At 43.2% G+C, this 12,856-nt stretch overlaps 1 protein-coding gene across 3 annotated transcripts in view; it reads right to left on the reverse strand.

Annotated features, from left to right (window-relative positions):
- The window catches only part of SLC9A8 (solute carrier family 9 member A8), a 106,801-nt gene that overhangs the window by 53,097 nt on the left and 40,848 nt on the right, over positions 1-12,856 (reverse strand). For all 3 annotated transcript variants that reach the window (XM_053250440.1, XM_053250439.1, XM_053250441.1), the window contains one exon: positions 5,853-5,911. In XM_053250440.1, coding sequence (XP_053106415.1) covers positions 5,853-5,911 — 59 coding nt within the window. The remainder of the gene's footprint in view (positions 1-5,852; positions 5,912-12,856) is intronic.

Raw genomic sequence — 12,856 nt, forward strand, 5'->3', positions numbered from 1 at the left:
GCTACACAGCGGCAAGCCCACCTATGTAGACTACAGGTTAAACAAGGTTAAGGGAACGAGCCCTCTACATCTTAAGCGATTAAAAATGGCCTCAAATAGTAACTGCTGGAGATGCAATAATCCTCACACCAACTTAACGCATATGTTCTGGGACTGTCCCATGGTGCAAGACTTCTGGAGGGAAGTTATTACGCAAATTCATTTAGTGATGGATTCATCTCTTGCATTGAAGGATCTGGATGTAGTGTTGGGGTATATCCCAACCAATTGGGGACTAAAATCCAGTTCTAAACAATGGCTATGGAGGAGGTTAATGGTAGCCAAGAGATTAATATTGAGGCAATGGAAATCTCCCAATCCCCCTAGGAGTGAGGACTGGGTGAATGATAGGCGTGTGCACAGAACCGGCTGGCCTGGTTCGGTTCGAGTGTGAACTGCACTTGAACCTGACCGGACCAGTTCGGTCCAGACCCCCTTCAAGCCCCTCCCCCCCCGGTCGGTTGGGGGGGTCCGCAATTTTTAAAAAAATTTCTTTTTTAAAAAATTCTGTACCCCTAGCCCCTATGGGGGGCTTCCTAAAGGCCGTGATGGGGGGCAGGGTCCGTGAAGGTTCCACCTCCCCCTGCTGGCCTCAGTAATCACCACCGCAGCCCGTTTTACTGTATTTTCTGGCCCATTCAGGCCTCACAGAGGCCATCTGCACATGGGAGCTGCAGGAAAAATGGCCGCTGCGCCTACTTACGGAGGCCCGAACAGGCCAGAAAATACAGTAAAATGGGCCGCAGCAGTGATTACCGAGGCCGGCGGAGGAGGGGGAATCTTCACGAACCCCCCCTTGAAGACTTTAGGAAGCCCCCCCAAAGGGGCTAGAGGTGCAGAATTTATTTATTTATTTATTTATTTATTTAAAATTGAAAATTGCGAACTGGTGGGGTGGTGGCGGGGTTTGGTCCCAGTCTGCACGGAATGGAGGGGTTGATTCGCCCCCGAACCAAACCCCCGAACCGGTTCGCACATCCCTAGTGCATGACCTGCTTGAGTTAGTGGCAAATGAAAAAAGGGCCCTCATAAAAGTAAATAAATAGGATAAATGGTCAGAAATCTGGGACAACTTCCTTGAATTATTCTCAGAATAAAAACCCCTCTGATCTACCCACATCTACAGGTACAACAGTGAGTATCCCTTATCCTCTCCCCTCCCTCCCCTTCAGCTGTCCTTCTCCCTTTCTCTTTCCATCTCTCCTTTCTTTTCTCATCTCCCCGCAACCAGCGCTGAATCAGGAAGGGAATGAGAAAGATGTTTGTAAAATACAAAATGTGAAAAAACGATTTTTTAAAAAAATGCTCAAGCCTTACTGTAGGGAGGGGTTTTCCACTTTACTCTCCCAGAATATTGACTGGAAGGGTGAATCTGCTCATATAAAAAGTTAATGACTCCTCACAACTAAAGGAGGGATTTTGTATGCCCCCCACTGCCTTTTGATCATTACAACTGTCTATGCAGCTCTGAATTATAATGGACTATACAGCAGCCTTCTGAGTCATTACAAAGTTCAGTTAGAGAGATCCCTTTCCCTGATTGATCCCCAGTGATTTTCTTATATTTAGTAGGGGGAGAGCAACTGACCCTATCCAACAGCATTCCTCCAGTGGTTGCTGCTGGTGTGCCTCCCTTGGGTTTCTTTTTACACTGTGAGCCCTTTTGGGACAGGGAACCATTCTATTTATTTTTTCTATATAAACCACATTGAGAACTTTTGCTAAAAAACAGAATATAAATAGATGTAGTAAGACTAGTCTGACCAACTCCTTGAGACTGTATTAAGGCATATCCAAATAGCAGAGTTCCACATTTCCACTTGAGGCTGTTGAGGACAACCAGGAGCAAGGGAAATCTCCAGGGAAAAGGGTGCTCCCCCTTTTTCTGTGGTCCCCCCATGCTCACTGTGGGAAGGGCACAGCCCCAAATGGTCCTATACTGGTCAGTGTCACCCCCAGGACTGTCAAAAGACCAACACAGGATGAGCCATCCTAAATGTCTATATTGCAGATATTCTGTCTGGAATAGCACATGCTATCTCCAAGTTTAGAGCTGTCATTATGTTATCATCAGCCCTCATAGGATTCAAAGCAACTCAATTTATTACCTGTGAAGCCCTTAATGGCTTGGGTCCATGGTATTTAAGAAAGCACCTTTTTTGTCATGAATCCTGCTGCCTACTGAGATCGTCAGAAGAGGTCTAATTGCCATTACCACTGTCTCATTTGGTGGTGAATCGGAACCAGGCCTTCTCCATAGCCACCCCAGGACTTTAGAACATGCTCCCTGTCAGAATAAGAGCTTCTCCATCTCTGGCTACCTTTAAGAAAGCTCTTAAGTCACATCTGCTTCTTCAGGCTTTTACTTAAAACACTGCATAATGTTTTCATTGTTTTTGTTTGGTTTTAATGGTTTTGTTTTAATTTATTATGTAAATCATCTGGAGAAGTTTTCTATCAGATGGTTAATAGATAGGTAGGTAGGTAGGTAGGTAGGCAGGCAGGCAGGAAGGCAGTCTTCAGGACTAATTCTGCAGCCTGAACAAGTTAGTCAGTCATGAATGGAAATCCTACTGTGGATGGACAGTCATGGCATAAAGTTTGGTCAATGAAGATCAAAAAACAAGCCAGAAAGGACAGAGAAGGGTAATGGCTTTTGAGCTGACTGAAAAGGCATAACAGGTACTAGTGAATCAGGGAGCATAGCAAGAGATCCTGGAGCAGTGTGGACACCCCCCCACCCGGCCACACACAAATAAAACTCTGTTTGGAGTGTTTAGGAAAGCTAGGAAGCCCCAGAGGAATGAAAGTCCTGTCACTGAAACCATGCCACTGGTGCTCAGACTTCCTAACTGAGCAAAGTCTCTGCAAAGATGCAGCTTCTGGTTAAAGTACATGTAGACTCTAATGAGGATGCCACTCTAAGGAATTCCAAAATCCTAAAGAGCAAACCAGGCCCTTCAAGTCAAAAAGGAACACTCAGCCCCAACAGCTACTTTTTCTATAGATTGCAAATTTCCAATTTTAATATAATTGCTGAGGCTTAAAAACCCATTTATTGCAGGTGATTGCAATAATGTGCCTACAGAAGTGCTCAGTTCAGACAAATTGGTTTTAAACAGTCATTTGCTACACTTTCAAAGCATAAAGCCTATTTTTTTTTAGAAAATTATACATGCTGGTTTCAGCAAAACCATTTTGTCAATTTCTCATGCTTTTCTCTTCTCTGTGTTTTACATTCACAAGCACAAAAATGGTGCTGGAAAATGACAAAGAACTGCACATTTTAAAGTGCTGACTTTTAAAGAGGCTTGATGTATTCAATAAGTGGTTGTAATTCTTTACTCCAATTGAAGATCAAGCTCACAAAATGTTGATAACTCTCCCAAAAGAGCTGGACACTCAATTTGGAGAGCACTTCTATTAGTAAAGAAATAAGAACTGCGAACCAAACAGCAGCTCCTGAGTTCTTTGTGGCTGAAATAATCAAAATACAATTATGGTGAGGTAAGTCATATAGGGACAGTCCAGCAAGGAGAACGCTGGGGATGCAAAAGGCAGCTGCTCTCATCCATCCCATAGTACCTTTGTGATGTACAATTGTTTTCTAGAAGCAATAGAAGTCTGGGCTGAAATATGACCACTGGAATTAAGCAGAGAGGGTGTTTTGTTCCCCCAGTTTAGTACCTTTTCCGTTTTATACTTCATTTTTGTTATTTGTTGCTCAACTTCAGAGCAGCATAGGATACAAATTGAAGCAACTAAAGACACTCCCTCTGGGATGCCAATTATGTTCTGTGCCCGGGAGGACCACAACTTCTTATGTTGAAAAAGACGGAAATAAACGTCTGCAGTTATCATGATCCACAAGCCATGTGTGGCTAGAATCAAGTGGGATTTTATTTTTAAATGAGGCATAATTGGGAGTCAGCTTGACAGTAACAATCCCCAATAATGGGACTATGCAATTATTCAGAAAAAACACCAAGTTATCTATCATTTTTATGCTTCCATGACAAAAGAAAACATTCACCTCTTTACACCTTCTCACAGAAGGAACTGAGAATAGTGAGAGGTCATCTCATCCAACCTGCATTGCTTTCCTATACTTAAGTCTTTAAATTATTCTTTAAGAGGAATGATTAGGTTTTTGCTCCACAGACATAAAGCTGGGATGGTCAGAATACATACTTTTAGAGAGGCCACAGCTTAATAGTTGTTGTTGTTGATAAAAAGTTCTCAAAGCCATTTACATAGAAAAAGATTAAGAAGAAGCAAGTTCCCTGCCCCCAAAGGAGGAGAGCTGTTCCCTTTGCTATAGAGCCCCTGGTGGCGCAGTGGTAAAACTGCTGCCCTGTAACCAGAAGGTTACAAGTTCGATTCTGACCAGGGGCTCAAGGTTGACTCAGCCTTCCATCCTTCCGAGGTCGGTAAAATGAGTACCCAGAATGTTGGGGGCAATATGCTAAAATCATTGTAAACCGCTTAGAGAGCTCTGGCTATAGAGCGGTATATAAATGTAAGTGCTATTGCTATTGCTATTGCTAAACAGGGTCTGCCCTGGTTTGTATTTGGATTGGTGGGTGACTACATCTGAATACTGTCTGCTATAAGATATTCCCCTTAGGGGATGGGGCCATGGCTCAGTGGTAGAGATGAGACTGATGGGAGTTGAACTCTGCTTGCATGCAGAAGGTCCCACGGTCAATCCCTGGCATCTTCAGGTAGGACTGGGAGAGGCTCCTGTTGAAACCTTAGAGAGTCACTACCAGTCAGTGCAGACCAGGGAGTGGCAAACTGAGCCCTTCAGCTGTTGTTGAACTACCACTCTCATCACAATGAATTGTGGCTAGGGATTATGAGAGTTGCAGTTCAACAACAGCTGGAGGGCCAGGTTTGCCCATTCCTGGTGTAGACAATACTGAGCTAGAATGATCAATGGTCTAACTGGGTATAAGGCAACTTCCTATGTCACAGTTGAACAACATGAGATACATGCCTTACATGCAGAAGATCATAAGAGGAATCCTGCTTGATCAGACCAAAGGTCCTTCTAGTCCAGCATCCTGTTTTCCCCAGAATTCCTCAGAGAAGCTCAGAAGAAGGGCAGGAAGGAGTAGCCATCCCCCCACTGTTGCCCTGCAGAAACTGGGATTCAATGGTATACTACCTCTGAACCTGAAGCTCCATTTAGTTATCATGACTATTGAGTCACCGACATTTGTCCTCTAGGAATTTGTCTAATTATGGATAGAGCTCAGGGCTCATCTTTATTTCTCATTCATTGTTTAGAGGTTGTTTCTAACAGCATTCCCAGGCTAGCTGGAATGCTTGTAAGCCTAGGTGAAAATTAATTTTGTTGCCTTCATCTTATGCTATGGTGTGGTGGGGGCAGGGGTCTGGCACCTTCCCCCTGCTGCAAAGGAAATGGGGCAGCAACTGGAAGGCAGTTAGGGTGGGTGGGTCACATCTACCCCATGTCTTGCAGTGGCAAAGTTTTGGGGCAGGGGTTGGAATGGGGGAAGGGGAAGCTATGCTCCCCCTTCCAGGGTTTTCCAGGCTATTTTGAAGCCTCTTGAAATCTGGTACTCCAGGCAGCAACTCATTCTGTTTGTTGGCTTGGGCTGCGCTGATCAATGCAAGATGCTTCATGTTTCCTGAATCAGTTGATCAGGGACAGGAAAGGTAAGTAAGGTAGCAAGACCTCAGAGCTGCATGCTGGCACCTCTTTTGTTCGCACAAATGAAAACAAAGCATAAAGGATGTGACTATGAATGGATGGATGAACAGACAGATATATGTTCCTGGTATACCTTCCAGTTGGCCAGCTTCTGGGATTCTATAATTTTTATAAATGCTCCCATGAGGATACCTGAAAAGAAAATAAAGAAGTGAAATATGAGAAGAGAAATAAACACGGAACACTATGACTCATCAAAGAGTTCAAATCCTCAGTTTGCTTTCAAATAATGATACAAACACATTTATAGTGTTGTAGGGCTGGCATGACCATGAAAGTAATCTGATTTAAGCTCCTACCCCAAAATGATGCCTCATCTCTGCTCCCCTTTGGACTGAATGCGAGCTTCACTGGCTGACATCCTGACTGAATTGCCCAACGGCAGTTCTACTGAAATTAATAGGTCAAGTTAGTCATGACTTCCTTTGAATAATTTAGTCAGGGTACCAGCCACAGAGTCTTGGCCTGGAGCAGATGCTTGCTGAGGCCCCAACAATAACGCTCAACTACCTTCATCTGGCTTTTAAAGGATCCCATTTGATTTAATTATTATAAATATTTGTCAGTGACCTGTCTTTCCATCAAAGGATTCCCAAGGCAGTAACAATATAAAAACAGTTGGTGACATGGTTCCAATGGAAAGAATTCAGTGTTGCTGCCTGGAAGCAGTAAGTCATTCTACAGCAGCCACGCCGCACTACACTGTCAGGGCTGCCTTTCAAGTTGGGCAGCAACCCCAAAGGGTCCCTAGTGTCTTCAGTGGGGCTGCCTGTCATGCTGGTCAATAACAATAGATCACCATAGTAAAGCAAATCCACAAAGAAAAACAACAACACAAAAATGAAGTAAAAGTATCTTCCCCCGGTAGTGGTGCAGCAACAGAGAGGCATGCCTGGTACTTGGAAGTCCTTGTGCTTAAATGGGTGGCAAAAGAGCTAGGAGTTGGATCTGGGAGATGGATCTTAAGGATTACAGCAATGACAAAGCTAAGAAAGGAAGTTTTATTGACTAAAAAACAGACTTCTACAACATTCATTTAAACACAAAAAGATCAGGGGTCGGAATCAGGGCTTATTCTTTATTTCTACTCAAGAGTAACTGGTTTGAAAAACTGAGTTCTGAAGGAGATTTTTAAAGCAAGAAGATACATACTACTCCGACCTGCTGAAACTGTCAGGAGAACATAACATATTGAGGCTGTTCACATGAGCAGCCCTACCCAGGCTTGGGAAGCCCTACCTGGGTAGGGCTGCTTGTGTGAAGTGTCAGGATCAGGCTCGATCCTGGTGCTGCCTCCCTGGGTAGGCTTGGAATTTACTCGCACCCTTTTACCCAGGTACGGGATTGTTTTACCCAGGTACAGGATCGTTCAACTCACAGGGGGATCCCTCAATGCACTGCGCTCCTCACATGGTGCATTGTGGGATATCTGAAGGCCAGGATTGATTTTGTGCCCCAGCCTCTAGAACGTCACGTGGGTCAGCATTTTCCTTAGATGCAAAAGCAGATGGAAAAAAACAAAGAAGCATCCAACTAGAAAAGCAAAAAAAGGAGACAAAGGACTGGGTCTCACGATCAGTGAGACCCGATTTTGTCCGGTGAGTGGGAAGAGCGAGTGAGCAGGGAGCCCTGGGCGGCCGGATCAGCCGCCCACACAATGGCTGGCTCCGAGACGCAGCCGGCGGGGGCTGGGGAGCTCGGAAAGCCCCAGAATGCCCTGTGCGAGCACGCAGGGCATACTTGGGAGACCCCCGAGCTGGGAGGCTGCTTTTAAGCCTCCTGGCCGGGGGTCTACTCATAAGTAGCTGCAGCCCGGAGCTGCGCTACAGCTACTCACGAGCAGATAGCCCGGGTTTGCGGAGTGCTCACTCCGCAAACCCAGGCTAAGGGGCGGGCTACAGGAGCAGGTTAGCCGCTCCAGAACCACTGGGCTCGGCTGCGAGCCCGGTGGTTCTTACGATCACAAAAATCGGGCTAGGATTTTCCTAGCCCAATTTTTGTATCGTAAGAATAGCCCCACAGTCTCACGGTGCTGTGAAAACTTTTATTAGCCCAACACGTTTCAGCCAAGGCCTTCTTCAGGTGCAAACTAAAATGACATTTAAAAAATAGAATTAAACCACTTCATAAAAACACATTTGGAACAATATAAAATCAATAACATGTCAAGCTCATGACTACTTACATTTGTAATATTCCCAGGAGACCTTTTTACAAGTGAACCTTTGCCTTCTTACACCAAGCCTACACCATTCCCAACCGGAGAAGCAAATTTATATTGTTGCCAGTGGACTCAGCTGATGTTTCACAGCCAAACCCCGCTCCTTGGCCTCCATCATGATTTTTAGAAAACAAGTATAAACGTGGCTTTTCACCCACGCTTTTATATGAGAGTACAGTTTTTACTGCTGCTGCTTTGTGTGTTTTGTGTTACTGTTCTATATAGGTCTTTAAACTTTTAAATAGATTTTTAATTTTATATTTAATATTTGTACTTTTAATTTGTATTTTAATTGTGCATTGTTTTAATTATATTGTAAACCGCTTTGGATTATTTTAATGAAAAGTGGTCTAGAAATGGAACAATTAAAAAAAATAAAGAAGTGTCTCGGTCTGTTCTTCCTAACATTTCCAGTTGTCTTACAGCTATATTCATTTGCACAGACAGAGGGCAGCATCAAGATTCGCTACTCATGACTAAGTTAAGTCCTATGAATTTCAACGGGACAGTCATAACCAGCTCTTTCTGGATGCTGCCCATGATGTACTGTGTTTCCTTCATGTTGCCTTTTCTTTCTCTTTCACTTGGGACCATCACTCTTCAGTCTTCTCAGCAAATTAAGAATGGGTATTATCTCTGATCCTCGTCTTTCTTTTACAGGTCACATTGCTGACCAAACTACAGTTTGTCAGTTCTCTGTATTTCTAGAATTCATCCTTTTTAATACAGATATACTAAAGCCCTTATTCAGACCCTCTTTTTATCTCATGTTGATTATTGTAATATTTTGCTTCTTGGCCTTCCTATCAGCTTAAGCCTATTATCTTTATTCTCAGTTCTTTTGCTCATTCCATTTTTCTTTTTTGGCAGGAGCAGAATAGTGAGAAATAAATGAAGACACATAAGAAAGGACAACGACAGGCAGAGACCTGAAGGTTAAAAGAAGAAGCTTAAACTTAATATGAAACAACAGAGGAAGCTAGTGAAGGTGCCAACCACTAGCTTCCTCTATTGTTTCATTTTAAGTGTAAAAGCTTCTTCTTTTAACCTTCAGGTCTCTGCCTGTTGTTGTCCTTTCTTATGTGTCTTCATTTATTTCTCACTGTTCTCCTCCTTAGTCCCTGCAATCTTCTTGTTAAAGCTCAGTTTCCTTGTACCATTTCTCATCTCCATGCCATCTCTCTCATGACCCTACACAAAGTGACCTCTCACCCTCTAAATATTCTGCTGTCCTCTTTTTCATAGTTTAAGAGATCATTAAAAATTCATCTTTTCTCTCTTGCATTTCTCCTTGATGTTCAAATTGATTATTTTTATTCTTTCCTACTCCTAGGTGGATTTTTCTGTTCTTTAACTCCTTTTCCTTCCTTCCTTCACTCTGAACTAGTGTTACCTTTTCTTTCCATCTTGCTACTCCTTTTGTCTCATGAATAGCAAGGTGGAAGCAAAGGGGTTTTCCTTGTTGTGCCACACCTAGTAAACATTGCACATTGTTATAAATAACAGGTGGTGGTGATGGTGATTATAAACTACATTCCTATGAATTGGCAGAAGCCCAGACAACTGATTTACATGTGTAGTGACTAGTCTCCCCTCTCTCTACAGAGTTAACAGGAAGTAAACCCTTGTCTTGATTGACAGGCCGGTGAACTCCAGGGCTCACCCAATCAAACATGTCCCACCCATCCAACAGGACAAGAACAAGTGATCTCACTTCAGGATGGGTGGAGTTTCCTAAGCAAGAGGAGATGATGCAAAGCAATTATGCAGGAGAATCAAGGAGTAATGACAAACAGCTATGTCATTAAGATTATGCAGCTGCAAGGAAGGTAGATGAGAGTAGTTAACTGGGTGGAAGCAGGAAAATCCTTATCCAGGAAAAAGATTTTGAATGATTTACTGTGAATAGCAGTATCACATATAGCAAGGTACACCTGTACTGATTGCACCATTGTTGAATGTTACAAAAACAGATTTCCAGGAATGCCCCTCCCCCTACTGTATCATTTTGCACTGTATGAACTTTCCTTGAAACCTCTTTTGTGACGTATCTCCTAGTTTAAAAGTAATGCCCTCATTACCCTTACACACCTTATTTCTATTCCTTATGTAATATTTATTTAACATATTTTTGTACTGCCCCAAACCTGCATCTCTGGGCGGTTTACAATTAAGATAATTTAAACATTAAAATCCTTAACATCAAAATCATTTGAAACCAACATAAAAAATTAAAACCATGAATCTAATTAAAAGCCTGGGTGAATAAATCTATCTTCAGTGCCTTTTTAGAAGTTGCCAGAGATGGGGAGGCTCTTATTTTAACAGGGAGCACTTTCCAAAGTTCAGAAGCAACAATGGAGAAGGCCCGTTCCCAAGTAGTTGCCAAACAAGTTGGCGGCAACCACAGACGAACCTCTCCAGGTGATCTTAACAGGCAGTGAGGCTCATGGTGAAGAAGATGTTCTCTTAAATACCCAGAACCTAAGCTGTTTAGGGCTTTATAGGTAATCACCAGCACCTTGTATTTTGCCCAGAAACATATTGGCAGCCAGTGTAGTTCTTTCAACACAGGAGTAATTTGGTGTCTTCGAGGTGACCCAGAGACCAACCTGGCCGCTGAGTTCTGAACCAACTGCAGTTTCCATACTACGTACAAAGGCAGCCCCACATAGAGTGCATTGCAGTAATCCAACCAAAGGTTACCAGCATATGTACCACCGTTTTGAGGTTGTTCATCTCAAGAAACAGACGCAGCTGGCGTATCAGCCAATAAAAAGCACTTCTGACCACTGCCCCAACCTGGGACACCAGCGAGACATTCAGATCCAGAAGCACTTCCAGACAGCATACCTGTTCCTTCCGGGGGAGCGTGACCCCATCCAGAACCTGCACAATCAGTACCTCCGTCTTATCTGGATTCAGCCTGAGTTTATTATCCCTCATCCAGCGCATTACTGCCTCTAGGCAGGCATTTAGGAAGGTTATTTCTTCTCCCAATGATGTCGACATGGAGAAACAGATTTGGGTGTCATCAGCATATTGATAACACCCTGCGTCAAATCTCCTAATGATCTCTCCCAGTGATTTCATGTAGATGTTAAACAAAATTGGAGACATTATGGAGCCCTGAGGGACACCATACAAAAGCTTAGATTCTGACTATATAATGTAAAATATATAATGTAAAATAATAATATATGTATTCATCATCAATGTGGCAGATGGATATATGTATTCATCTGCCACACTGTCCTTTCAGCCAATTTTCAAAGCTGCAATCTCACACAAACTTCTAAACATCAGCTCTTCTGACATTGACTTCTTTCATAGGCCATTCAAAGCATTCTGGGCCAGGCCAGTACTGGGATAGAAAACCACAAGAAACACATAATGCTGCATAGGAACAAACCTTGGAAAATGTCTTATACCAGGTCAGACCACTGGTACATCTAGTTCAGTACTGTCTACACTGACTGGCAGCAGCTCTCCAAGCTTTCAGGCAGGAGTTTCTTCCAGCCCAACCTGGAGATGCTAGGGAGTGAAGTTGGGACCTTCTGCTTTTCAGTGAATGCTCTGCCACTGAGCTTAGGCCCCATCCCCTAAGGGGAATATCTTACTGCAAATAGCGCCCACATGCAGTCACCCATCCAAATGTAAACCAGGGCAGCATGCTTAATAAAGGGGACAATTCATGCTTAAAATTATTTTAAATGTTTTGTTAACTGGTTTCATATTGGTTTTATAGTGTTTTCTTTTAACAGTTAATTGATTTTAATTGTTTTTATTTTAATGTAAATTGCCTTGAGCCATTTTTGGAAGGGTGGTATAGAAATCAATCAATCAATCAAATAAATAAATACAGGATTAAAGAAGATAAATGAGGGGAAAGAGCAAGACAAAAACATAAACTTAATCATCATGACTAAAAGATGGAAGTTACCTGTGGTTTAATGGCTTACATACATTAGCTCAGCAGAATTTACAACAACCCTTAAAGTAGGCCAATATTATCAACCTCATATTATGGGTTCTGGGAATAGAAATGTGTGGACTCTGAGACACAGGAAATCAACTAAAGCTTCAACCAATGGCCAACACCCAGATTAAGAAAGCGCCAGTGCAGTGAATGCTCAGCACACACTTCAGGGAAGGGGCAATTTTAGTCAATCTTTCCCTCGCTCTGAAGCTAACTGTAGCCCCTCAAAATATGTCACTGAGGGCTGTGCAATTCTCAGGGATATATTTTCAGAGGGCACAATCAGCTTCAGAGCTAAGGGGAGAAAGATAAAAACCACCCCCCACCCCCACATAGCCACACACACCATCTCCGCATCAGAGCGTTCTTAGTTTGGATGTCAGCCGTTGAGTTCATGGCTGGGTTAAGATCTGAATAAAGGACCTGCAGTACTTAGCTCATGCTTTTAATCACTAGACTGCCCTAAATACGATCTTACATCTTGGATAGATCATTCAGCTTTCAGACTGAAACACTGAGTAAGCATGTGATCAACCTTGTTTCCTTTCATTGTGCATACTGGAAAAAATCCAGTTTTAGATGAGTGTCATTATGGTTAAAGAAGCTTTTTGTGAGATATTTGGCTTGGTTGCCCGTGTGAGGTGCCAGGATCGAGCCCGATCCCAACACTGCCTCGGGCCCCAAGCCTGTGAATTTACCCCTGGCTTAGGGCCTGGGAATTTCCTCCTCTGCTCTGCCGCTCACTGGGATCCGAGCCTGCCTCCCTGCCAGCCCTGAGCGGCATCTGCGTTTTTGGTTGTGTGCACCATCTTATTATCTCGTAAAATAACCTCTGCTAGCGCATCAGAGATAAATTGTAGCAGATCTTCTGACAATG

This window comes from Hemicordylus capensis, chromosome 4 (genome assembly GCF_027244095.1).
Source record: "Hemicordylus capensis ecotype Gifberg chromosome 4, rHemCap1.1.pri, whole genome shotgun sequence".
In the NCBI taxonomy this organism is placed as follows: domain Eukaryota; kingdom Metazoa; phylum Chordata; class Lepidosauria; order Squamata; family Cordylidae; genus Hemicordylus; species Hemicordylus capensis.